This window comes from Cladosporium halotolerans (genome assembly GCF_011745625.1).
Source record: "Cladosporium halotolerans strain TM138-S3 chromosome Unknown Sca14, whole genome shotgun sequence".
NCBI classification, from domain to species: domain Eukaryota; kingdom Fungi; phylum Ascomycota; class Dothideomycetes; order Cladosporiales; family Cladosporiaceae; genus Cladosporium; species Cladosporium halotolerans.
The window spans coordinates 186,756-211,778 of NW_027191465.1; the positions used below are offsets into that span (position 1 = coordinate 186,756).

The 25,023-nt window shown below is 54.9% G+C and overlaps 11 protein-coding genes across 11 annotated transcripts; 8 read left to right on the forward strand and 3 right to left on the reverse strand.

The window, feature by feature from the left end:
* The first annotated feature begins 102 nt into the window (after positions 1-102).
* WHR41_05220 (uncharacterized protein) lies at positions 103-2,635 on the forward strand. The gene is made up of 3 exons (XM_069373825.1): positions 103-453; positions 570-2,353; positions 2,423-2,635. Exons 1-3 carry the CDS (start codon positions 449-451, stop codon positions 2,473-2,475), a joined length of 1,842 nt encoding a protein of 613 aa, XP_069229657.1. The 5' UTR covers positions 103-448; the 3' UTR covers positions 2,476-2,635.
* Positions 2,636-3,801: 1,166 nt separating this feature from the next.
* On the forward strand, positions 3,802-5,424 carry WHR41_05221 (uncharacterized protein; the record flags this gene model as incomplete). The annotated part of the gene is made up of 2 exons (XM_069373826.1): positions 3,802-4,622; positions 4,674-5,424. The coding sequence occupies exons 1-2, from the start codon at positions 4,333-4,335 to the stop codon at positions 5,422-5,424; spliced, it is 1,041 nt and encodes a 346-aa protein (XP_069229656.1). The 5' UTR covers positions 3,802-4,332.
* Positions 5,425-5,998: 574 nt separating this feature from the next.
* On the forward strand, positions 5,999-6,592 carry WHR41_05222 (uncharacterized protein; the record flags this gene model as incomplete). Its single annotated transcript, XM_069373827.1, has 1 exon — positions 5,999-6,592. One exon carries the CDS (start codon positions 5,999-6,001, stop codon positions 6,590-6,592), a length of 594 nt encoding a protein of 197 aa, XP_069229659.1.
* WHR41_05223 (mitochondrial 54S ribosomal protein uL6m) lies at positions 6,005-7,634 on the reverse strand. The gene is made up of 3 exons (XM_069373828.1): positions 7,253-7,634; positions 6,101-7,192; positions 6,005-6,047 (listed from the first exon to the last, which is right to left on the reverse strand). Exons 1-2 carry the CDS (start codon positions 7,575-7,577, stop codon positions 6,819-6,821), a joined length of 699 nt encoding a protein of 232 aa, XP_069229658.1. The 5' UTR covers positions 7,578-7,634; the 3' UTR covers positions 6,005-6,047; positions 6,101-6,818.
* Positions 7,635-8,131: 497 nt separating this feature from the next.
* On the forward strand, positions 8,132-9,910 carry WHR41_05224 (uncharacterized protein; the record flags this gene model as incomplete). Its single annotated transcript, XM_069373829.1, has 2 exons — positions 8,132-8,225; positions 8,277-9,910. The coding sequence occupies 2 exons, from the start codon at positions 8,132-8,134 to the stop codon at positions 9,908-9,910; spliced, it is 1,728 nt and encodes a 575-aa protein (XP_069229661.1).
* Positions 9,911-10,182: 272 nt separating this feature from the next.
* WHR41_05225 (uncharacterized protein) lies at positions 10,183-12,916 on the reverse strand. Its single transcript, XM_069373830.1, has 2 exons — positions 11,794-12,916; positions 10,183-11,740 (listed from the first exon to the last, which is right to left on the reverse strand). Exons 1-2 carry the CDS (start codon positions 12,700-12,702, stop codon positions 10,433-10,435), a joined length of 2,217 nt encoding a protein of 738 aa, XP_069229660.1. The 5' UTR covers positions 12,703-12,916; the 3' UTR covers positions 10,183-10,432.
* Positions 12,917-13,082: 166 nt separating this feature from the next.
* Positions 13,083-14,548, forward strand: WHR41_05226 (uncharacterized protein; the record flags this gene model as incomplete). Its single annotated transcript, XM_069373831.1, has 1 exon — positions 13,083-14,548. Exon 1 carries the CDS (start codon positions 13,127-13,129, stop codon positions 14,546-14,548), a length of 1,422 nt encoding a protein of 473 aa, XP_069229663.1. The 5' UTR covers positions 13,083-13,126.
* A 456-nt stretch (positions 14,549-15,004) lies between these two features.
* Positions 15,005-16,323, forward strand: WHR41_05227 (uncharacterized protein). The gene is made up of 3 exons (XM_069373832.1): positions 15,005-15,432; positions 15,486-15,745; positions 15,800-16,323. Exons 1-3 carry the CDS (start codon positions 15,256-15,258, stop codon positions 16,116-16,118), a joined length of 756 nt encoding a protein of 251 aa, XP_069229662.1. The 5' UTR covers positions 15,005-15,255; the 3' UTR covers positions 16,119-16,323.
* A 2,541-nt stretch (positions 16,324-18,864) lies between these two features.
* Positions 18,865-20,252, forward strand: WHR41_05228 (uncharacterized protein). The gene is made up of 4 exons (XM_069373833.1): positions 18,865-19,044; positions 19,151-19,384; positions 19,439-19,859; positions 19,930-20,252. The coding sequence occupies exons 1-4, from the start codon at positions 18,904-18,906 to the stop codon at positions 20,106-20,108; spliced, it is 975 nt and encodes a 324-aa protein (XP_069229665.1). The 5' UTR covers positions 18,865-18,903; the 3' UTR covers positions 20,109-20,252.
* A 286-nt stretch (positions 20,253-20,538) lies between these two features.
* Positions 20,539-22,299, reverse strand: WHR41_05229 (uncharacterized protein; the record flags this gene model as incomplete). Its single annotated transcript, XM_069373834.1, has 1 exon — positions 20,539-22,299. The coding sequence occupies one exon, from the start codon at positions 22,297-22,299 to the stop codon at positions 20,539-20,541; it is 1,761 nt and encodes a 586-aa protein (XP_069229664.1).
* Positions 22,300-23,436: 1,137 nt separating this feature from the next.
* WHR41_05230 (uncharacterized protein) lies at positions 23,437-25,013 on the forward strand. Its single transcript, XM_069373835.1, has 2 exons — positions 23,437-23,674; positions 23,729-25,013. The coding sequence occupies exons 1-2, from the start codon at positions 23,538-23,540 to the stop codon at positions 24,870-24,872; spliced, it is 1,281 nt and encodes a 426-aa protein (XP_069229557.1). The 5' UTR covers positions 23,437-23,537; the 3' UTR covers positions 24,873-25,013.
* Positions 25,014-25,023: the final 10 nt, after the last annotated feature.

A 25,023-nucleotide genomic window follows, 5' to 3' on the forward strand; every position in this document is an offset into this window, starting at 1 on the left:
CGGACAGCGCGTTGGCCTGCACGTGGCTGGTTAAAGCTTAACCCTGTCGTCCCCTTGCGTCGTCCATACTTTCGGGCGCGAGGGAGATACAGAAGCTCACGTGGTGCTGACGATTGCGAATGACCTATCCTTGCGACTCGATATCGACCTGCCAAAGGCTGGGAGGCCCGAAGTCGCCCGCCCAGACACTCGCAAGATGCCGCCGCCCATCTCGCTTCCCCAGTTCTTTGGACCCCGCTTTGGGGAAGATGGCGCAGTCGACCTTGCCGTTCTCGCGCCGCATGCGACCAACCGACATAACTACCCTGTCTCTTTGACTACCGCCCGTCACCCATAGACGACCTCCGGTCAAATATACCCCTGCGCTTGGTATCGCACCGGGACATGCGCGACATCTCTTGAACAACAACACCATTCATCCGGCTGGAAAGCCGCCAGCTGAGCTGCCATGTTGTAAGCTGCTCTGCCACCCCCAGTACCTGCATGCGCTGTTATCGGAATGCCGCTATCGCGACATCTTCAACCTTACCGCACGCTGACGATAAGCCCGCCTGGGCGTGTACCTACAGTGTCCTCCCACCTCCACCGCGCTATCCCAATGGCCAGCTCTACACCGGCATGCCGGGCGGCGCCCTGCTCGAGACCAACAACACGCTTGAGCATCCCACAGGGCCTGAGTACCAGCTCGTAGTCGGCGAAGGTACCTATGTCTTGCGCGATGATATGCACCTGGCTACGCCTCCACCTCATCCGAGCGATGCGCCCCAGCCGAATAACAACCCGCTTGCGACGACTATCGGACCACCCACAGCCGGCACCAAGCTCTCGACTGTTGTCTTTGCGCCCAAGAAGCCTCCGCAGTCACAGAGCCTGTTCCGTACGACTACTACGCAGAGCACACGATCAAACTTTGCGAGCATACAGGAAGAGTCGCAAGGGCCGAAGAGCGACGCTGGTTCGACAAACGGATACGGCTCGAGGGCTACCTTCGGTGATGGAAACCCAGCACTGGCTCCCGTTGCGGTGAAAGGCAAGAAGAAGGACGAGCGACCAAAGCCGAAGAACAACATTGTCAAAAGCAACTCGTCATTCGTCTCACGAGTGATCCCGCACGAGTCTATGGCTAAGCGCTTGGGCGAGCATTCTCCGGATGGGATTTTTGCCTTTGCGAACGTCAACCGTGCTTTCATGTGGCTTGATTTGTCTTCACCGTCAGACATGAAGACGGAGAACATGACGAAAGTGCTCTTCACCAAAGCACACGCCATCTGTCATGACGTGAACACCTTCACACAATCAACCAGTCACTTGGACGTGATTCTTGGATTCAACACTGGCGATTTAATCTGGTACGAGCCTGTGTCGCAAAAGTACGCTCGCTTGAACAAAAATGGCATGATCAACAACACAGCCGTCAACGCCGTCTGGTGGCTCCCTAACAAGGAGAACTACTTCCTCGCAGCGCACATGGACGGGTCTCTGATCGTATACGATAAAGAAAAAGAGGACGCCGAATTTACACCCGAAGAGTCCTCGCCATCGCCCACAGAAAACGGCTACACATCCAACGGCAGCACCGACGCCGTGCCCCTCCCCCGGCAATCCCGCCTCAACATCAAAAAATCCGTGCAATCTCGCAATCAAAAAACGAACCCTATCAGCGTCTGGAAACTCTCGAACCAGAAAATTCACGGCGTGGCTTTCAGCCCCGACGGACGCCACCTCGCCGCCGTCGCCGAAGACGGCACCCTCACGATCATGGACTACCTGGCGGAGCGCGTCCTCGACGTGCACAGGTCCTACTTCGGCGCCTTCCTCTCCGTCACCTGGTCGCCCGACAGCCGCTACGTGCTGACCGGCGGCCAGGACGACCTGGTGTGCATCTGGAGCGTCGCGGACCACTCGCTCGTCGCGCGCTGCGTGGGGCACGAGAGCTGGGTCCGCGACGTCAAGTTCGACCCCTGGCGCTGCGACGAGCGCAACTACCGCTTTGGCTCGGTGGGTGAGGACTGCCGACTGCTGCTCTGGGATTTCTCAGTGGGTATGCTTGGTCGTCCGAAGATTGGCGCGCACAGAGGTAGTATTGGCAATGGCGCACCCGTGGCGCGCGAGAAGAGCCACTCGTTCAGTGCGGCGGGCAGGATGCGCAGCAAGAGCAATCTGTCCACGCAGCCGGACGACAGCCTTAATGGTGGGGAGGCAAATGGGGCGGCGCAGGGCGCGAGGGTACATGGCGTTGATTCGAAGGCGAGCACGGCGACGCTGCCGCCGGTTATGAACAAGGTTGTCGACTCGCATCCGTTGAGCTGGTTGGGCTTTCAGGAGAATTGTATCATCACTGCTTGCGATAATGGTGAGTGCTTTCCTGTTTACTGGGAGATCCTCCAGTCGATTTTGGGTTGTCTGCTAACTTCTTCCGCAGCACATGTCCGCGAGTGGGAACGGCCGAAGGAAGGCGCTGGTGAGGAGAACTGAGGGGTTGAACATAGCGTGTGGGTATCTTTGGAGTATCGCTCGACTTACCTAGCTTGTGAGGCGTGTGTAGATATTGTTTGGATTAGCCATCAGCCTCATGGAAGGTGTAAGTAGAAGTAGAGCTTGGACAATTAATTTGACGCTGCGCCCTTCACGTTCATTGAGATGTAGTCTATAGAACGAGCATAGCAGAGTGTCGAACCAAGCCGATGTTCCCTGTTCACACATCAGTAGCATCTCACGGGTCTAACCCCCTTCAGCTACCGATAAATAAGAGTCCTGGGATCGGCAGAACGACTCGCATTATCGTTCCTTCGTAACTCTTTCTCAGTCCAGCCAATTCTTCAATTGACGTAGCACTGTTACAGGCTGCGACCAACAATTTGGTAACGTCGTAACCAGGGAGGGACTAATTTTTTTTACGAGCCATTTCGTGGGACGGCGATCGCGTGCTTCTTACAACAACGAAGCACTAGCCACGTGCCGATCGCATCACACCATGGCCGCCTCCCAAGAAAACGAAAAAGCGATCGACCGGGATCTCCATGAGATGGCGAGAGCGTGGCCTGCCTACATCATCCCGGGAGTCCAGATGCAGCACCACCGCCTGAGCGATCATCATCCCGCACGCACGAACGCAGTGCAACCTTCCAAATCCAACCCGCCGGGCCTCACGAGAGCGACAACCCCTATCGTAGCGTCGGCTCTCGAACCAGACAGATCGCACGCAGCCCGACCCTCTCTGTTCCTCGACCCTGGTCAGACACGCGCGCGGGGATGATGTTCGCTCTCGCTGCTTCGCCGGCGAGGAACATGAAGATCTCCATTGGCGGACTGCCCGTTTCACGCTTGCTGGCGACCCCGCTTGGCGTTGTCCAGGGGAGGCCGGCTGTCTGAGACAAGCCTCACGACTTCCTTCGAGCGTGGCAGTGCCGGTGGAGTACGCTGGCGGTAACAGTGGTTCGAGGTTGGGCAAGTATTGCATAGGAGGATTTCTAGTGAACGGCCACGGGAGCTGGTATGCGGAGTCACTGTGGATGGTGATATTCAGGCACGAGAATGCAAATCCGGAGAATGCCTGCATGCTGTGCCCTCTCCAAAACCCCTGGGCCGACCGCACGTTGCGCGACATGGCCACGAGGGCGTCATGCCGTCGTCCGCATGGGGCCGCGAGCAAGCGCCCGAGCCGTTTCAAGTGGCTGCCGTTCGAAGTCCGTTGTGTTCGTCACGGCTATGGCTGACCCGCTCCCAGCTCCGGACATGCAAGAGTCTTCGCTACCGGCATGCACACGGCGTGCTGCATGCAACCGATGATAGACCAAAAAATTGCAGTCGATGGTCGTCTGTTTACTGGAATCTATATATCTATGATCCATGTCGCCCATCGACTGATCGCAGTCGCACGGCGAAATTGCTAGGAGCAGTTCCTGGCGGATGTTTCAGCCACCCAGTAAGAAGTCCCGATCGCCCCAGTCTGCACCTTTCATCTCTCCGCGGGCTCGTGCCTCTCTCCCAGACTGGCCTGGGCCAACTAGGCCGCGTGCAAATGACAGTGCGACGGCCGGCGGGTAGGTGAGTTGAGCCAGCCTCAAACCCGGCCCTGCCTATTCTAGGTCGGTCCTGCTGCTCTGTGCCAGCGCCCTACTCCAGAGCCGGCTCGCTTGATATGAGACCTCCAGCCGGCTTGTTTCTTCTCGACCTACTCGCTCTCCCTACTGCCAGTCTTGCTAGCCCGATTTCCGGCCTCTTCAGGCATTGTCACTCTTTTGTTAACATATAGACGCTGGGCACGTCATATCGCACGGCAGGGCCATTTACTTTCTTCCATCCTCACGCTCCCTATTTCTCGATCTCAACATGCTGGCTCATACAATCCTCGCCCTTGGCGCTCTTGCGGTATCTTCGGTCTCAGCGCAATCTCAAAGCATCTGTCAGGCTTCCCCTATCCGCGGCTTGGGCTGTCTGGCCTCGAACACTGCCGCTGCCAGCGAGTGTTCGTCCCGTCTCCCTGCGGTCACTTCGACGACCACCAGCACCACCTCAGTCATTTCAGAGATTACCGAGTCCCCGCGTGCGAAGAGCGTCGTGGAATCACAAGTGACTGTGAACGTCACCAACTTTGAGACTTCCACGGAGACCGTGACCTGGTAGGCATTGTAGCATCCATTCTTTCTGTTCGCTGCTAATGATTTCCGAAGCTCTGCGACCGCGACTTCATACGCTACGGCCATCGCAACAACATGTCTCAGCTCGACCATCACCACCTACACCGACCCTGCGCCGACCGGCCAGCGCCAAAAGAGGCAGGCACAAAGCTCAGCCTGCGTCTCTTCCGGACTTGAAGCTCTGTCAGCCTTGAACAACGAGACTCTGGGCAATGCTTGCTCCTGCTTGAACATCCCTGCCTCCACCACCATCTCGACTGTCTACGTCACAAACTTGATCAAAGCCACCACCACCTCCTTCCAAGGCCTGGCCCCGACCGTCACCGCCCAGTTCATCGACCGCCTCACGATCACCGAAACCATCACTCCCCCGGCAGCCGTCATCACAGTCAGCAGCACCAAGACGCGCACGGAAACCTCCACGGTCTCCCTCGCCGCGCCCACCTACGCGCAGATCTTCGGCCCCGAAGCCGGCTGCTCCAACATGATGGCCGGCAAAGCCGAGGCGCTCGACGCCTCCATCACCGAAGACTGCGAAGCCGACAAAGCCTGCAAGGAGATCTGCTCACAGGAGCCGACTTGCAAGTTCCTCTACGTCCAGCGCCTCTTCCCGGACTACGGCGGCGCCTCGCCCTACTACCAGTGCTACATGAACGCCCAGGCGTTCGACGAGAAGCGCGATCTGCAGTGCGGGAGGCAGGAGGGCATTTGGGGTAACGCGAGGGGTTTCGACGCGTGCGGCAGGGGCACGTCCGCGGCGGCGACCGCGGCGCCGAGTGCGTGAGCGCGAGTTTTTCCTTCCCTTCGATTTCCATTCTTCCTCGATAACGAGTGCCGCAAAAGGAGGACTCTGGCTGTTGACAGAAAGCCGGCTCCTCTCCTGCAGGCTTTTACGATGTGGACTCTAATGATGCATCTTTTCGATTCTTTGTAGCGTGGAGCGATTTATTAATGAGACTATGTTTGGTGAATATCAATGATGCTCTTTGGTGTCCAGAACTGTCTATCTCTCACATCATACACGTGCCTCGTAAATTCGACCCCCTGCCCATGTGTTCTGTCATCTTTAGTATGACCACCTATTTAGAGACCAGATCGTTCGCCGCCATAGCTTTGGGAAAATTGAATCATAATTAGAAGTTCCATCGTCCTCTTGTTCCTCATTTGGGGGGCACTGATCGGACAGGTTACGTCAAGGTCAATCCTACGCCAAGTTGAAGATGCGTTCGGCTGCCGCCTATCCGAAACTCCGTCGTCGTTAGCAAAGGGCGACAAATCGAGCACCTACAACGTACTTTGGGTGTCTGACAGCTGCTTGTTTTGTGGTTTATTACGACGCGTCAGTCTTGAGCGACATTATGCTCTCTCATAGCAGCACGCCCGGGACATTGAATAACTCTGGAAATCCTGAACAAGCAAATCAGCACGACTCACCGGCTTCAGCCATCACTCAATCTTACCACAACAATACACCCGGGACATTGAATAAATCCAAAGATCCTCAGCAAGCAGTGACGCCAGACCCCCAGACTAGCACACGGCCCTTATACTGGAGAGAGCTCCTACCCGTTTTCTTCTTCTGCGGCCTTCTCGCCCAAATACCGCAGCATCTGACAAGGTACACTTCCTTCACGACAGTCACGAACCTGTATATTTACACGATCATATGGCTGGCCACGTGTCTAATCAGCCTGCGCCTCCTCGTCGCCACCGGACCTTTGGCGATTGCATCTCACGGCTGGTTTCGGAATTTCTTCATACTCCGGGAGCTTTACGGCTGCCTTGGAGACGGAGGGTGTTGTGAGAAGGTAGAAGTCGGCGATTTGGTTGGTGCAGGGGCATTCACGATCGTCGCGGCTGTTGTGAGCTACTACTGTAGCACGAGATTGTGTCGCTGGCCTATGGAGGAGAACAAGTCGTGCGACCAACTGAACGAGCTTGAGAAAGCTTGAGGTCGTGGATGCAGCTTCAGACTATGATCTGTCCAGTCCGTAGATTTATTGAAACGCTGTTGGTCCAGTCGAAGTTCATTTCGCCATCACGTGAAGCAGTTCGTTTGATCGATGCAACCAAATGAAATTGATGCGGTATCCCATTGCTCCATCCATGCCCTTGAGTATAGCGCCCAGATGCTTCCGTCCTGTAGTACAATATAATACAACTCTTCCTGCTCCACCACTATTTGATTTTCTTCGCCTTGAGCTTGATCGTCTCCCCGTTCACAAAGATACCCTTGCCCTTGTAAGGCTCTGGTCGTCTCCACTCCCTAATTTCTGCCGCAAACTGCATGACAACCTCCTTCTCTGGGCCCTCCAGTAACAACCGTGTCGGCTGAGGGGTGCTTGCCTTCACGCCTTTGGGAATCCCCAGCTCAATGGGATGTGAGTATCCGACCTTCAGCGACACGAATTGCTGACCCTCGTACTCCGGGCTCTTCGTCACTGCGCTCTTCTCGACCGTCGCACGGTAACCCACACCCACAAGCCTAAGAATAGCAGCGTGTCCTTCACTCACTCCCAGAATGTGATTTGCAAGGTATGCTCTGACGGTTCCTAAACAAATATCAGCGCACTGTCTCACTCCAGCGCACACATCACGTGCATATCACTCACCCCACATCTCCCTCTGCTTCCTGTCATTTGCGTCCAGAATGCTCAGAGTCTGTGTCCTGTTCTCGCTGTTCTCGGAAATGCTCATGTACGCCGGAATATTCATCTTCATGGTGCCCAGAGGTCCTGTGATCTCAACCGTCCTGCCAAGCTCATCTTTGCTGACGCCCTTTCCTGCGTTGACTGCTGTAGGTGCGAGTATGTTGAATTTGACCTCAGGAGGTAATGAGAGCGGCGCGCCGCCGACTTTCGAGCGGCATAGTCTGGTCGTGGAGAATGATCGTATGCATTGCCTGGCAGCGCTGACTGAGGGGCCCGAGGCGAACATGCTGCTGCCTGGCGAGTGAAGGATAGAGTGGTGAAACAATTGGTTGGTTGATAGTCGCAAGCAGCGCATGTGAGCTTCGTCAAAAGTCGGCCTCGATTGAGATGGCCGTCGGAGCGCGGAATTCCGCCCGCGCCTGCACTCCTAGGCGTAGACGCGAACTTCACCACCTCCATCGTCCATCAGTCCGCCTCCGCCACTTTCACGCGACGCGCATCCCACATGTTGAGAGCCGTTCGTCTGAGTACAACTGATGGCATCACACGTGCTGGAATACTAGGCAACAACTCTCGAATCTCGAAGTGAGCCGTACTTATCTACCACGCACATGTCCATGTGCTTGCACCTTTGCTCGTGAAACACCTGCTCGTCTTGCACATATAAAGCCGTCTCCTCCCCCGAGATGGGCCTGTACTCGTAGTCCACTACACCAGCTTTCCACCTTCGACACACTCCTAACAACTGCCGTCTCTCGAGCGATATCGACCAATCTGCATCTATAACACCTTCATTCAACATTGATCGTGTACCCCTCTCAACTTTGAGCAGACATCACGATGTTGTCGCTCAAGCTGCTACCCATCCTGGCTTTTGCCTTCCTTCTATCCCTCAATCGTCCGGCTCAGGCAGTCAACAGTGATGTTCATAAAGGTAGGGTTCAATCCAGCTTCCCCAAATTCGTAAGCTAATTGATATCAACAGACCTAGACTCTACAGCCAACTCCCTCGAATGCTCCTCCCAGGCCAAATCCATCAAGTGCTTCGAAACGCTCCCGACCTGCCAAGAGATGGCGACTTCCGCTCTGACCGACTCCTGCGCCGGCATCGACGGCAATTCCCAGTCCGGCCCCAACGATCTCGAAAATCAGAAGACCCTCTACGCAGCCCGGCTCGCCGTCTGCGAACTCTACGAATCCCAAGTCCCTATTCCAACAGGATGCGAGCACTTCGTACCTTCCAAGGAGAACTCCGACAAGCAGGGCCACATGACGACTTCTGGCGGCGAGCAGACCAGCAAGATGAAAGTCGGCTACCCTATCTACGAGGATTACACGGAGAGGGATCTTGGTGCGTGTCTCGTTGGACTTCAGACTGACGGCAGATCCTGGACGAGCTACTCGAATGCGAGGCAGAACGCTGTCACGTTGTGCCAGGCTGCTCGTGTTGGAGTTGAGAAGAGCGAGATCCTGAATATCTATCGTATCATGACTGATTCCACTCTGGACAATCTTGAGCTCTCGCAAAAGCTCAACGACGCTTTGCGCGAAGCTCTCAAGAATCACCATGATGAGCGTGAGAACGTGGTGCAATTTTGGCACGATCTCCACGAAAGCGGCACTGCGGAGCTAGCAAGGGTCCGGGAGGCTTGGAACGCCATCATGGAAGACATGCAGAAAATTGCTGCTAACCATGCCAATTCATTGATAAAAAAGGCGGAAAGGGCTGGAGCTCGGATCGATAACCTCAAAGACCAGGTGGAGGGCGCGAACACAGCTTTGGATCAGATGACTGATCACCAAAAAGCACTGGTTGCCTCAGCTTCAGCCCAACTGGAGATTCTCCAACAGCAAACGGCGTACAGCGTCGAAGTGGTAGCCCAGCATGCTATTCAGCTTGCCTACAACTTGACTGGAAATCTTGAGCAATCAGCGAAGATGGGCAGCATCCTGTCGAACGGCATGCAGGAGTTGGGCATGGTGAATATCGCTCTGAATCAACAAGCTGTCGGCATTCTTTCAGTCCTCAACCTCTCTCAATCCACGGTGGAAGAGATTCACGAGAAGTATTTGCATCTGAACTCTTCGATCGACGAGTCCCTGAAATCGATGTCACATCTCAAAAAGTTGATTGACGGAGTATCGAAAAGCGTAGCGGCGATTACTGGCCTCTTCTCTACCGTCGGCTATATTCCCTGGCTCGCCATGATTCTGGTCGTTTTGCTCCGGATTCTGGCTCTTCCAAACGGCCTGCCCCTTCTCCATGCATTCGCCGGACTCGTCCGCTACGTCGTTGCTCACATGGGCTGCTACATTCTGATGTTGCTTGCGATCCTGATGATCGCTTACCACTTGATCTTCGTCGAGTCATTGCGGGACCTGACTCAGCGCTGGATGGAAGGCGGCGTCTCTCGCATCGAGGCGGCTGGCCTGGTTTCTGGCGCCATGGTTCTAGTCTTCCTGCTCTCCTCTCTCGCCATTCGCTGCTTCCGCGGAGGCAACGTCGATGAAGTCGAAGACGAAAAAGAGGATGTGGACGAGAAGCCGACAAATCCTAAGCGTGCTCACTTCTGGTTCAACGACCCAAAGAAATATGAGCACAAGAAGTGGCTCGTCTGAAGTAAGCAATCAAGCTTTCAGATCAGCTTCCCGAGCTTCTGTCCAATGAAGCGCTTCGATCTTCCGGCATCTAGCCTGAGCATTCTCGGCTGGCAACAGATACTGGCCAACACATCATTTTCCACTATCAAACAAGGGAAGCCTTCGAGAGGCTACGAATATCATTACGAATCATGCTGACGGAAAGTGGCCGTCGCAGCTGTCTTCACAACAAGTGACAGACAGGACCTATCCTGACGAGGCCAAAGGCTCACAACCGAGGCGTAGCTGAATGAAGGCATCGATATCAAACTCAAGTTTTCAGAGATAGCTCTAAGCAAATAGCTGGTCTTCATACAACCGTGACAAGTAATCACCAAATGATCCAACAAACCGTAAACCCTTAAACAAAACATTCATCCACAAAGAGTAACAGTCCGTCCTGAGTGGGGTATAAAAAACGTCATCCGCGAAACACCGTTCAAAACACCCTGCACACTAAACCCCTAAGCACATAACAAATCGATCTCGCCACCTCTGTCCCTACCAACTGGTGAAATTTCCATTCTGAGCATTCTGCGCTCCAAACGGGAAAGTTTGCCCCTGCACGCCGGCCATCATGTCGCCGGTGTCCGCGTAGTCGTTCATGATCTGCTCCCAATCTACCCAAGTCGGGTCTGTAGCTAGGTTGTCTAGATTTCCGAGCCCGGCAGAGAAATCTTGAGTTGTGTTTAGCGTGCCGTTGCCGAGCGACATGTCCTCCATTGGGAGGCTGGCTGCGGCCGGGAGGCCGAAGTTGTAGTTTGGGAAGGTCGGGGCGAAAGTGGTCGAAGTCGGTTGGAAGGCGTCTGTGGTTGGGGCGAGGATGTTGGGTACTGCTAGGGCATCGTCGAAAGCCGGTGGCGCAGTGGTGGTGTCGAGAGTGGGAGCTTGTTGGGTTTCTGGTTGTGCCGCAGGCATTGGTTTGGGCGCTGCGTTCCTGAAAGCGGCGGCTTTCTTGTAGAGCTTTTCGACTGGCTTCCAGAGCATGCCATTCTTGCTGTCGGCGACGTAATTAGCGGAGCGTTCGTATTGGCGCTCGACGAGGTACCACGTTTCCTCAGCGAGAGGCGTGCCGCGGATCGAAGAAAGTCCTGCGAGAGCCACGGCGAGAGCGTGCCATTGGACCCAGATTTGCCACTTCCACCTGTCAGCTTCTTTAGTGTTGTAGATCATCTCAGAGCTGCGCAGATTTTCCATGGCCATTCGCAGGACGTACGGCGAGTCCACTCGCGGAGGCGTGGAGACGTGGCGTTGCATAGGTCGGATGGCGCGAAGGACCATGGATGCCTTCATCGACTCGCCGACTGCTCGACGGAAAGCGTCGAAGGGCGTTCCTGCGCTGAAGTACTGCATGTACTGTGTATCCGCGCGGGTGCCAAAGTCCAGCGCAAGCTTGTGCCGCTTCTCCCACACCTCGCCGCCAGGATGGAGTTCTGGCATGAGCAAAGTTTCAATGGCCTTGCATGCATCAAAACACATGTTGACAAAGCTCATATCAGTGTCGCAGCCTTCGAGCACCGGGATGTCTGTCGAATGCTCGTCGAATAAGTCGTCATTTGTGAGCGTTGGAAGGGAAACTGTGTAAGAGTCCGAGCTGATGAGTAATTCAGAGCCTCTGTCGATTGAGCTGAAGACGTCCAAATAGCGAATACGCCACCACATTCGCCGGCGGAGCTCGATCTGGAAAGGGGTGTAATATGTACAGTATTTCGAGACCGCTCGTTGCAAATTCATAGCGGTGGCAATTCGTACAAGCACTGCCATAAGAGTCCACATGCGCCGAGTGGTATCACTAGTTCTCGAAGCGGTCTATTAGAGAGGTCAGAAAAGTACGACATGAAAGAGAAGATCGAAAAGCTTACGAGGTAAGTGACAAAGGCTTGGAGCGTTGCGAAGTCGGTAGTGTTCACCAAGTCTGCCTGAGCAAGCGAAATTCCGACGAGGCGTTTGTAGTGGTTTAGACAATCTGTCTTCGCCTGGCCGGTGATCTGAAGGCATTCCTGCTCTGAAAGCGAGTTCACGCCCGCAAACCACACAGCGCGCTTAAGTGCTTGATTCCCCGCGGTGTCCCACGGCTGTCCAAGGTAAGAGGAGCCATCGCGCATGAATGAAGTCAAGGTCGGCGTATGGAATAATCTGAAGATCGGCTCAACGTTGGTGAGGTAGGCTTCCAGGATCTGGTTCGCCACCTGCCCCGTGGGTTCCATCATGCCTCCAGGCATCACATAGATCCGCCCTGGAGGGCAGACAATCAAGTCATATTCGATGTTCAGTTCCGAAGCCGTCTGAGGGAGTGTATCGGGCGGCCCAGACTCTGGCGTATCTCCTTCAGGCTCGTCTTCTTCCAGTGCATCTCGAAGCGCTTGTACCTCGCTCGTCAGTGAAGACCAGAAAGGACTCGCCACATATTTGCGCATAGATGGGACCGCCTCTGAACCATACTTCTTCGGCGGAGGATTTGAGTCCGTGCCAGTCGATTCTGATTCTCCGGAAGGATGCACAGAGCCAACGTCACCACTGAGACTCTCCACCAGGCTTTCAAGCTTGGAGATCCTATTCTTGAGTTCGCTGTCGACGCCACGTTTACCAGCGTGCCGCGCTCTCTGCTTGCGCGTACTTGGATTGCAGTGCAAATTGGACCTGGTGCATTGCCCGCAAGGATATGTGCGGTCGCATTTGATCTTCTTGCGCTGACAGGCCTGGCATGCTAGCCGTCCGACATGATGCTCGCTGCCTGTCGGCGAGCGCTTTTCTTCTACTGCATCTTCCATGTTGCTTGTGTCCCCTCACTAGCTGACGGAGAGACAATTTTCAGACGAATTGGTTGCTCGGCGGTATCTGCGTGCCCTAGCTGCAGCCTCAACGCCTCCCAGGGGTGTGGCTGGCTGTGTTTTCCTGATGGCAGAAAGCAACTCCAGAATGGAAAGAATCATCAAGTGATGTACTCCATCGATCCCGCAATGCTCGCTGCTGCGTATCTACATTGGGATGACGAGTCACCACTCTCTTTCGCTCAAGGCGCATGAAGGATCGCGTTCGTTTACGCACGGACCCCTCGCTGGCGTCCAGACAAACTGCAACCCCAGAGTCTATTCGCTCATGCCGCAACACTACTGCCCGTAACAAAGCCAATCGCTCCACCTAAACTAACAAACACAAGCGACATCCTGTCCCTCGAGGCAGATCCACGCAATCATGCCCGAGGCGATCGCAACATCGAAGCGCAAATTCCACAAACTCCTCGACTCCATCACCGCCGCCTCAAACACCCTGCCCTCGTCCCAGCAACGAGACAAAGCCAACGGCGCCGATGGCACAACACCGCTCACTGCCCGCGAGAGGATGGAGCTCGCCAGCGAGCGCGCCGCGAAACGCCTTCGCTCCAGCACATCGTCTACATCTCTCTCGACGACCCTTGGGTCGAGTCTAGGTCGCGTCGCAAATTCCTCGACAACGTCGCTTCCGCGTAAAATGCCGAGCGCAGCGTCAACAACTTTCGCCGACCGTCCGCGAGACGATAAACAGATCCCGAACTTTTCGCCCTGGTCGCAGGAGTCGTTTCTGGCTCGTCTGAAGACTTTCAGCAAAGTCAGCTACTGGCATCCTAAACCTGAGGCTATTGGAGAGGTGCATTGGGCGAAGCGAGGATGGAGCTGCGTTGATTTAAACACGGTCGCTTGCAGAGGTGGCTGTGAGAGGAGGGTGGTCGTCAAGCTGGACACGATCGGCACGGTGGTGAAGAAGGCTTTGGAGAACGACACAGCCGCCGACGCGGACGAAGCCGAAGAGGAAGATGTGGATGAGGCGGAACTTGAGCAGGCGCTCGCCGAGCGGTACAAGGATGAGATCGTCGAGGGTCACACGCAAACGTGTTTGTGGAGGAAGGCTGCATGCAAGGACGACATTTATCGATTATCGCTCGTTCGGCCTGTTATCTGGATGCCACAGTTGAGCGACCGCTACACATGCCTACTCGGCGTTTCGAAATCGATCAAAGACATCACAATCAAGTCCATCAACACAGCCGACGCGAACTTTCTCTCCACCGAAAGACTGGTCGCGGAACTTCCAACCAGTGTTCTACCGATCTCGAGTGCAGACGCGGCCTTGAAAGCCAAGGCCTTGGATATCGCACTGCATGGCTGGCGCGGCTCAATCGAGTTTCGTGCGGATCTCCTGCACTGCGATACCTGCTTCCAACGGATCGGGCTCTGGATGTATCAACCTGGATACAAACCCGGCAAGCACGACACTTCAGACGACGAGGCCGACGAGGTTGCCACAGTCGACCTGGTCGAGATGCACCGCGAACACTGCCCTTGGCGCAATGCGGCCTCTCAAAAGGCTACTGGCAACTTCGCAGAGCTGAACGCTTGTCAAATCCTGCACCGCGTGGTTTCTACTTACGCGCGTGAACAGCGGCGGAGATCCGATGAACAGAATGGCGTGGGTCAGGATGTGCAGGTACCCGATAGTCCGGAAGTGGAACGGCCAAAGCCGAGCAGAGAGGAAATTGCGCGTCAGGACAAGGAGAGAGAATCGAGGTTGCGGAAGCTGAAGAAGATGTTTACTGGCAAGCGCTCTTCCAAGATCGAGGCACCCAAAGCTAGTGGTTGATTGTTCCGACAACAGGAAATTCAGAGCGTGTGTAGAAATAAGTTAGATACCCAATCCATTTGCATCGCGTCGTACCGTACAGAAGAAGTCTGGCTGGGCATCAACATTCAATGCACCGTGACTAGTCCATCCTTCGCTTCAAAGACAGAGAGCTGAAATTAAGCGAAGCATTTGAGGCTGGTCTAGCACTCGTTAGCGCAACTAGAGGCCTGGGGGCGACGATGTTCAGAATCTGTCTGGGTGGAGTTCCGCATGGCTTGCTTACGGAAGGACTTCGTTGTTAGCTATTTGATTCTGCGAGGAAAGTGAAAGGCATCCAATAAACAATATCTGCTTTGATTCATGGTCCATACTCAGCGCTCTGGCGGAATATCTCGACGTGCATTGGCTCGTGTCAAATTGATGGCGTCCCCGCTTGCTGCTGTTTTTGGAACACGCGCAGAACGCCTTCAGCTCCCACCCACTCTCAGCCTGGTCTGGGCAGGCCAGTACACCACACCTCATCTTTGTCGTCCCTCGCGCGTCTGGACGCATCCTCCATCATTTTGGCATCCTCGTCATTTCTCCTGCCAACTTATAGTCCTGCGCTGAGCGCAAGTACATTCGTTTATCCTGTTGCCACACAGCGTAGAACGCAGTACTCAAGTCAGGCCCATAGAAACACTCCGGCGACTTTGCCCACGAGGAAACATAGATAAACCGCCATCATGTTCCAACCATCTTCTCGTCGCGCGAAAACTGCGCCTTCACACTACCCGCGTGTGCCATTCCACCTACTTCGTTTCGGCCAGCTGCTGGCCAGTCTGATCGTGGGAGGCATTATGAGCTTTTTCATGTGGCATCTTACGCACGACCACTGGCAAACACCGTGGACTTTCATCCTGGTATAGTCAATTTCCTTGTTCCGAGATTGCTCTTGTACTGACTGCGTATGCAGCTTATGGCATCTTCGTTATTCTCAGTCGCTGCTCTGGCTGTCACTATCGTACTGCACTGCTTTGTCGGCCTGAAACCGGACTTCAACATCGCCGTGAATGGCTTTTTGTCAGTCCTCTGGGTCGTCAGCTGGAGTCTACTCACCTGGTATATGAGTCCGACACTGTCGCATTACTGTGACGTTGAGCACTGGCAAGAAGATGCAGGCATCATGGTCTGCAGAATCTACAAGGCCCTGTTCACCTTTGCATTTCTTGGAACGTGGGTCTCTCAAAATCTCTCTCTCATTTCATGGCTTTAGCTTACATTCTCCAGCGTCTCAACCCTAGCAGCTCTCTGCCTAGACTTCTACGTTCGCCGCAAGAACAACAAGCGTGGCATGTACCGCCTGCACGACCTCGACACCAAGCCCCAGGAATCTGGTGCGCCTCGGGGTCCTTTCACTGATGACGGTCCTAGCTACGGCTCAGGCGGTATTGCTGAGCCCAGGGACAGTGATGCTTGGGAGGCGCCCAGACCCAGTATGGGACCTTACAGTGAGCAGAGTGGCCAGAGGCATGGCTATGCTGTGCCTGAGGGGCAGTTTGATTATGACGATACGAGGTATTATGGTGGGCACGAGGAGAGGAGATGATATGCTTGTGCAATCAAATGCGGGCGATGGAGCGTCGCTCTATCTATCGCGATTGCTCCATTTTAACAGACATCTGCGACCCCTTCTATCTACGTCACACCATTTGCTTGCTTGGGTAGGTGGCAGTTGAATTCGTTACTCTAAACATAAAATCCAATGCAGGTAAACAGCCGCCAGCTCCATCAATTGGCATTCCGATCACAGACCTACCGTCTTCTCCTTCTGCCCATTCCACTCATTCCCGCCTTGTTATTTCCACCGTCGACTCCATGCCTGCCATAAATTTCTTTGGCTGCTTCAATCGCCCATCTCAAATTTCGATACTCTTCATCCAAAAAATCCTTGTTCGGGTCACCGGTGTAATCCGGCGTCACCGACCTCGTGAACGAAGTGTTGACCCTCTCAATCTGCGGTCCTTCAGGTCTCTCCCCCTTCAGCATCTTTTCAACCTCATCGTGCGTCACCAGGTGGCTGAACCCCCGGCATAGGTACCCCTCCTTGGTCGCGTCCCACCAGTAGCCCATTGGGCACGTGGCGCTGTACTGCCCCAGCCACTCCTGTACCATGGTATCAAAGCGTTGCAGTTCGTCGGATCCTTTCGCTGCAGCGGTTTGCCGGGAAGCGCTGCCGTGAACCGCTTGGAATGTTGTCGTGCTCGTCCTCGTGCTGGTGTTGCTGGGCAGGGGCTGCTGGGCTCTCATAGATTGCTTAACAACTTTTGTGCTGGTTGTGGTATGCTGCGACTGTGCAGGGAGTTGAGTCACAGCATGGAGCAGTGCTGGTGGCGCAGATTGCATCAGCTGAGAGAATTGCATTGTTGACTGCGCCATAGCCTGCTGCTGAGGCGGTGGAGTTGGAGGTGCAGCCGTCATTAGATTAGAATATTCTACGGTCGTCTTCGTAGTACTTTGCTGGCCTGCTTGTGGAGCTGGTTCGGGCGGAGGTGCAGTTTGCAGAAGTTGAGTGTAATTCACCGTTGTCTTGATCGTGGTTTGTTGGACAGGTGGAGGTAAAGGGGCTGGCATAGGCGGTGATGTGTGGTGCCTCAATTGCGAGTAGTTCGATGTTGACTGCATTGCATTTTGCTGAACCGGTGGAGGCAGCAGAGTAGGCATGGGCAATGGTGAGGATGGCATCAGCTGAGCGTGGTTTGTTGTCGACTGTACCACAATTTGCTGCGGAGACGGTGGTGGAGGTAATGTCTGGGCCACGTTCGTATAGTTTGCAATAAACTGTTGTTGTGGAGGCTGCTGGATCTGTGCATATTGCTGCGCCTGTTGAATTTTGCTCGACGTCGTCGTCGTCGTCGTCGTCGTCGTTGTGGTAGTGGTAGAGTCAGTAGGTCCAATTTGCCATTGCCCTGCAGCGTTTGCTTGATGTTTTTGCGGCTGTTGATAATATCCAGGGGCGCTTGCCATCGGGGTACCACTTCCGGCGACATATGCTTGTTGATGATTTTGATATAATACTGGTTGCGGAGATTGGGTATGTTGGTTATTCTGCTGCGTATACTGGGAATATCGGTCGTGCGGTTGCTGACCTCCGGTGTTGGTGTTAGGATACATAATAGATGCTTGAACGTTGTGCGGTTCTCCCAAAGTAATTACCCTGCCTCATGGTTCTTATATAATATCCATGTATGTAATGCGCGGCCCAGCAAACGGTCACCGTGAATGATAGATGTTATCTCATGACGACTCTCAGACCTGGGTCATAGAACGATGACCACATACCTTGAGTCACACGGGCATGGTTTTCCAGGTTCTGACTGATCGAATTGTTAGATACCTACGTTGCATGGAAACATTTTCTTGCATGGCGGTGCGAAAGTCTCAAAATGACGGTCTTGCTCTACGTGAAGAACATTTCTCCGCCCCCATGACCATTTCTTGCAGGCGAAGGATGGGCAATGCCCGTATATTTCCCCCCGCAGCAGTGAACTGCTTTTCTTGTTCTCGTATAAAAAGAATTCCAATTTGCGCAAAGTTGTAACACCAACACATGCCACCCTTCCGCTCAGCGCAACGAACCGAACAAAAGCAACGAGCATTTCAATTAAGCCACTGCACAAGACCTCAACTTCTCATCACCTTCGTGAGTAATACTCAACGAGCATCTAGCGCAATGCCAGGCCACGATAGCACATGGACACCATGCCCGCACTGCCACTGCATGGTATGCTCACATCTTTGCCCGAGCCGTCCAGGCTCTTCGTCGAAGCGCCTTCCGACCACCAATTCCAACAATTACGGTTCGCCCCCTCCGTATTCGGAGAAGGATCCTTATCGCGGCATCGGGTCGCCAGACTCTGGCAACGGTAGCAAGGGCCGTGGAAGGAGGCTGTCTTAAGGCTGTCTTCATTAACGCCAAAACCAATACCTATCTAATGACTTGATGAAAGCCATTCGGGAGTCTGATTTGTTATGGAAATTGAATTGGTTCGAATAGTGTATTGGGTTACTGGGTGTACTTAGAGTCTGATATCAAGCTCATATGCATTCAGTAACTGTCATCGTCACCTTCTCGCATTTGAGGCGCCGCAGTCAACCGAATGTCGCGGAAGAGATCGCTTGACCATTGCACATACCCGGAGTTCTCTTTCCTGGCGCATGTGCTCATGAATGTGATGATTTTGATAATTTGTTGTTGTTGGATGGGAGCGCAGTCATGGAGGGTGGCACTGATGGTGAAGTGACGCCCGCTCTTGGCGTTGAACGTCGTCTTAACCCTCATTTCCCTTCACGTAGCTCACGCTCGCAGAATCATCGAACCAATCAGAATAACCATGTCTAATCTTCTCATTCGAAGTCCAGCTTCGAAATTGAATAGCCTAACTGTCGCGCTCCGATGTCAAATATATGAAAGATGTCCGTCAAAGCGAAATTTTTCGGCTAGCAGCATAGCTTGCAGCCACGAGAATCCTTTGGTAAGTGAATAACATGGACGTTAGAGCATACAATACAGCAGACGATATTGTGTCTTTCAGTGTTGGACTCAAAGGTCTACTGTATGCATGACTTACATTATTTTAGGGATTACCACGTTCTGGCACGCCCCCAAACCTCGCCGCCCGCATGAAGCGCGGCCTCCCAGAGAAACGCCCTATCGCCAACGTATCGAGAGTTATCGCAGTCAGCAGTGCCAAAGGCGGCGTCGGCAAAAGCACCATCGCCACTAACATCGCCCTCGCCTGCGCCCGACAAGGTATCGCCACTGGCATCCTTGACACGGACATCTACGGCCCGAGCATACCAACGCTTCTCAATGTGCGCCTCGCGATGAATCCACTCAACGCTCATTGAAGACTGACCTCCTCGCAGCTCGAGGGCCTAGAACCCGCCCTCGACGAAAACAACCACCTCCTCCCGCTAACCTCCTACGGCCTCAAAGCAATGTCCATGGGCTTCCTCGTGCCGCAAGACTCGCCAATCGCGTGGCGCGGCCTGATGGTACAAAAAGCCATGAATCAGCTGCTCTTCGACGTCGCGTGGCCCAAACTCGACCTCTTGGTCCTCGACCTGCCGCCCGGCACGGGCGACGTGCAGTTGACGATCACGCAGAGCGTGGAGCTCGCGGGCGCGGTGGTGGTGTCGACGCCGCAGGATCTGGCGCTGAGGGATGCGGTGAGGGGCGTGCAGTTCTTCGAGAAGACGAAGACGAGGGTTCTGGGCATGGTGCAGAATATGAGCGCGTTCGTATGTACGAATTGTGGGCACGAGCACGATGTTTTTGGGCTTGATGGTAGGGTTTGAACTTTCTTTGTAATTCTCTTATGGCGCAAGCTCTAGGTGCTGACGATTTTTCTGTCCAGGCGCGAAGAAGAAGTGCGAGGAGCTCGGCATCAATCTGCTGGGCGACATTCCATTGCACCCCCAGATCTGCTCGGACGCGGACGCTGGCAAGCCTACTATTGTTGGCAGCCCGAACTCGCCGCAGGCCGCGGCGTTTACGAAGCTGGCACAGGATTTGAGGACACTGTTGGAAATTTAAGAAAGCTACCTTGCTGATCTAAGAGCTTTATGGCGAATGTGAAGAACACGCTCACGAATGGAAATGTACAAGTAATCTGGCTGCAATTTATTGTATAATATGTACCCAAAGTATGAACAAGAGAAAAAGAAGAAAGGAAACAAGACCCCCGAATCCCCTCCTCGATTACTGCACACAACAATAACAATGCATTGCTTTTTTGCTCGAGGAAACTGGAGAAATCTGAGGCCGTTCTGAGATTCTGGGAGGGGTATCCGACAAAAAACGAAATAAGAAAGAGACACAAGTGGTCCGGCGCAATGACGGCAGCAAAAGGGACGGTCATTAAATCATGCAGCGAGGGGGGGAAGACGTAGTTATGAAATGGCGCCTCTCCCGTCCCCGATGGGGTGAACACGGAACTTTTCACTTTTCCGTTCACGCAGCACGCTTACGCGCACTGGTTCTTCCCATCGGTGATCTCGTGCAGGATGTCGAATGCGCCCCACTTGGGCAGAGTGTTCTTGTCGTCGGGGATCTCGACCTCAGACGCGACAACCTTGACGTGCAAGCCGGGGACGTCCTTGGCCTCCTTGATGCAGCCATCGGCGGTGACGACGCGCCAGTCGATGCGGTCCTTGAGGTACGAGGAGACGCCGCCGTTGGTCAGATTGTCGAGGAAGCCAGCGAGGGAGCGCGAGAAGAGGATGCTGGTGATGGAGATGCCAGCACGCACTTTGCTGTCGGTTTCCATGGGGGTGGGGGAGGCGAAGAAGCCGTGAGAGCCGATCAAGTTCTCCTCGCACTGCCAGTTCGAGGCGTCCTCTTCGTTGAAAGACCCGTCGAAGAGGAAGAGGGTGAAAGAGCCGTTCATGCGCATGGCATCCACTTCAATGCTGGCAATATACTCGGTGGTCTTGCCGTTGAGAAGAGGCGGGTTGAGCAGGTTGTCAACGTAGCCGCCGAGAGAGTCAGCGTCGCCAACGCGCTTGCTGAGGCTGCCCTTCTCGTCGCTGCCGGCTTGGAAGTTTTGGCCCTGGTCCGCGTAGAGGGAGTTGATGAGCTGGGGAGCGCCCTGGCTGTTCAGATCGCTGTAGACGTAGTTGAAGGTCTTGGTGTCGCGCAGGTTGTCAGAGATCCAGTATTCGCCGTCAGAAGTTTGGTGGAAGGGCTGCAGCTCCGAGGTAGAGTCCTTGACGGTGCCGGAGGAGTACCACATGGTAGAACCAACCTCGGCGGTCTCTACTAGCCACTTCTCGGGGTAAGCTGCTTGGTAGATCGCAAAGATGCGGTCGACGTTAGTATGGTGCAGCCAGAAAACGGGGTCGTAGGCGGCCTGAGGCACGATTGCCATGTGCCCGCCAGTCAGGACGTGGATGTTGTCGTGGAGAGCCTCCAAGCTGCTGGGGTTGAAGTCGCCATTGTCAGCGGCAAGAGCCTCGGTGCTGAACGCGTTGTAGGTCTGGTCAGAAGAAAGAGTGGTCCAAAGGTCGGAGCGAAGCTGCTTGCGGTTGTCCTGTGTGAAAGTGGGCTTGCGCTGAGTCTGGTCGCCGTCGATGAAGCTGTGCTCCTCATCCTCCTTGAACGTGTAGCCGAGGAGAGGGTTCGAGATGTTCATGGGACCGTTGGGGGAGTTGACGAACACGCTCTCATCAGTGAACATCTGGGGGAACGGGTTCTCGCCCTCAGCGGGAAGGGCGGCCCAGTCCCAGAAAGGGATCCTGAGGTTTTGGGCAGCTTGCATATAGCGGTCGCGGTCCTCTCCAGTGTATTGCTCTGCGACAATGATCGCATTGTTCACAAGGGATTGCTCGAACAGCGCCAGGTAAGCGCGGTGCCATGTGGGGAAAAGAGTCGACTGGTGAGTGCAGTAGCCCGCAGGTTGGCAATCGTCACACTGGCCAACATTGTCCCATGCGACGTACGGTTGCCCGTGAATGGCGGCAATCTGGTAGAAAGACGTCGGGTCGAGGCCATCAACATCCTTGAACCGTGAGAGACCGAGCAAGTACATGTTCCAAGCATCCGCGTCCCTCTGCAGCTCGTGGATCTCTTTGCGGAATCCTAGTTGGCCGTCGGTAACTCCTTTGGTCTCTATGAAGGTGCCATTCTCCGCCTGACGGCGCTGGATTCCGGGAAGAGCCTGTGCTGGAAAGGCGGATGCGATGTTGGTGACCGCGAAAAGAAGACCGGCCTGCCGGAGACTGAACATGATTGCGATATTAAGGGAAGAATGAGTAAAAAAGCAGAATCGGTTTAAGTTGAGGAGTGAGCGGCAGTGTCGAAAGCTCACGACAAAGAATGAACGAGTGTGAGCTGCAGGCAATGCAGCAAAGGAGCGAGGTTGCAGACGAACAGAACGAACTGGTCGCGCGCGCGTGTGATGAAGAGAAACGGGTGCAACAGCGACGGGAAGATCTACCTACATAATAGGGACGTGGACGTGCGAGAGGTACGAACCTGTCAACGGTACCCAGCCTCGAGCACGCCCCACGCCGCCAACTGCGCCGGCAGTCCGAATGCCCAGGGAAGTAGTAGCGGTTGCGACGTATAGCTGGGCCGTTGTGGACTCAGTGGTAGCTCCTGAGACCACGCAAAGTATGGCAGTGGACCCGGACAGCCGCGCGCGACACAGCTGCACGGCACCGTCGCAGTGGCGGGCTGTAGTGATTGCATGAGAAGCGTCGTGCTGGTCAGCGCGCGCTCTCGTTAAGCGTGAGAGATCTGACGCCTGCGTCGAGGGAGCGCCGTGCTTGTGCCGCAGCCTGTTGCGCGTCAAGGTCGAAGATCGCCATTAGAGACATGAGCTGCGGGCACGGCCGAGTCGCGTTTCAGCCCTGTCGACCAATGGGCGTCACCAAGAGCAGGGGTGACCTCCTGCCGATCGTACTCCACAACGCGAAGTACGAAGTACATAATCCTCCGAAATCCTTCCACAGCCGCTTGTGTGGAGAGTCGGGTTTGCTCGCTTGCAGACTACTGGCGGTTGATCATTCGTGAATAGAAAGCAAGGCGCTCTGGTTGAATAATGCACATGTGTAGACCTCATCTCGCCGACGAAAACGCCGTTCCAAGAATGGATGTTGCAAGCCAAGGGAAGACAAGACACCCCAGAGCCGTTGAAACTCCAGCTGTGCTTTGCTTGAGTGTTTGTGTGGAAATGGCCGGCTTATTGCCCGTGCCGGTCTCGTGACGAAAAAGTAGTATGTTGAGGTCATGTTATGGTCGTAGTGAGGTCTGATTAAAAAATTGCGATTGGCCAGCGCTGACTCGTGTTTTGTGCAACCCTGAGATGCCTGGGATGCCCGGCTTTCCTCGCCGCAGCTACAGCCTTGCACACCCCCCTTCTGAGCTTCGTGCCTTGACTCGCGTCTCGGACGTCACCGTTGGAAACCATCGCCGTCAGATGCAGCAGCCTTCAATTTAACAACAATATTCGTTCGGAGCTCCATGCCGCCATGTCTCCCTCGTCTCCGGCAAGCGGCGTCTGCTCCGACATGGCTCAAGAGAGCGTACTCGATCGTTGCGCCAGCCGCGTCTGAGCGCGTCGCAGTGCAGGCTCACGGCAATGGAGAGATATCGCTAGAGTAAGGCCTCTGATTGCAGTGTAGACATAGCGATTAATTACTTACACCGCGCAGTATTTACCATCCCACTGCAGGACCCCCGCCTACCCATGGCCCATCAACTGTAGTACTTCTGCTGCCCCGAGGACCACTAGTCAACCACCCGGAGTCCGACATTGCCAATGCATCGTACCTCCGCTCTACGCTTCCCTACACGGTAGCCCAAATCAACTACCGTCTCGGCAGAGACAACCCCTACCCCACGCCCGTCCACGATGTCCTAGCAGGCTACGACTGGGCCATCGAGCACCTTCTTCCCAAACGCTCCATCACCCGCGCCGGCCGCTCCGAGCACGTCGGCCGCGTCTGCGTGCTGGGCGAGCTCCTCGGCGGCTCGCTGGCTACCATGCTCGCCTTGACTGAATGCCGCAAAGGGCAGCCGGGCGTCGTGGCAGCGGCCGTCAACAGCCCTTTCGTAGACTGGATCCAGCCCGAAGAAGACATTGACCTGAGGGCGCCGAAATCCAGCCTCGCGAAACACGGGCAGGCTCACCCGGGCCTATCCATCGACGACTTCCTTCGAGCGAGGGGCTACTACTTCTCCAAGCCCGAAGCCTACTTCGACCCCTTCGCCAGCCCCATCCTCTTCTTCCGGTCTCCCGGCGCGGAAGTCCCGGTCTCCACGCGCTCGGAACTCGACGAGCTGGAATTGCTCAGCAATATCGAGCGCGAGGACTTCCACCGCCAGCAGCAACTGCTTAGCGGGATAGGTAACCTCTCCATGCTACAGGACATCGCGTCCGGCAACAGCAGCGAAGAAGGTGCCGAAGCCAGTAGACCAAATCCGCGGAAAGCCTCGCGCCAGTTCCCGAGCAAGAGTCTCAATCTGTCTCTACCTAGCCTCCACGTCTCGACGGGGAATGCTTCGCCGCTGGCGGACCAGGCGGTGGAGTTGGCGGGGGCGATGCGAAAGAGTATTGCAAGGCAGTTTCGCGCTACTTCTGGCCGCAGGAATGGGTTCGGGCAGAAAGTGCTCATGGACCATGAGGAGGAGCAGATGGACGAAGAGCAGAGGCTCGAGAGGCTTGCTGAGGAGGCGGAGGCGAACGACAAGGTTAGTTTTGGGTGGAACGAGGGGCTGGGATTGTGGGATCAGTCTCCCGCAGGGAGAAAAGGGTTGGAGACTGCTACGGCGTGGGTGAGAGAGCAGTTGAGGTAATACCTTCCAGTCCAAACATTATACACTACTGTACAGATGCATATGTAAAGATACCCCATTCTCCTCGAAATGCAAACACCAGTTTGAGCTTGGAAGGGCTTCAGCAAGATTGGAACAACCCTCGGCTCTGGACTCTCCTGAGCGATCGGAC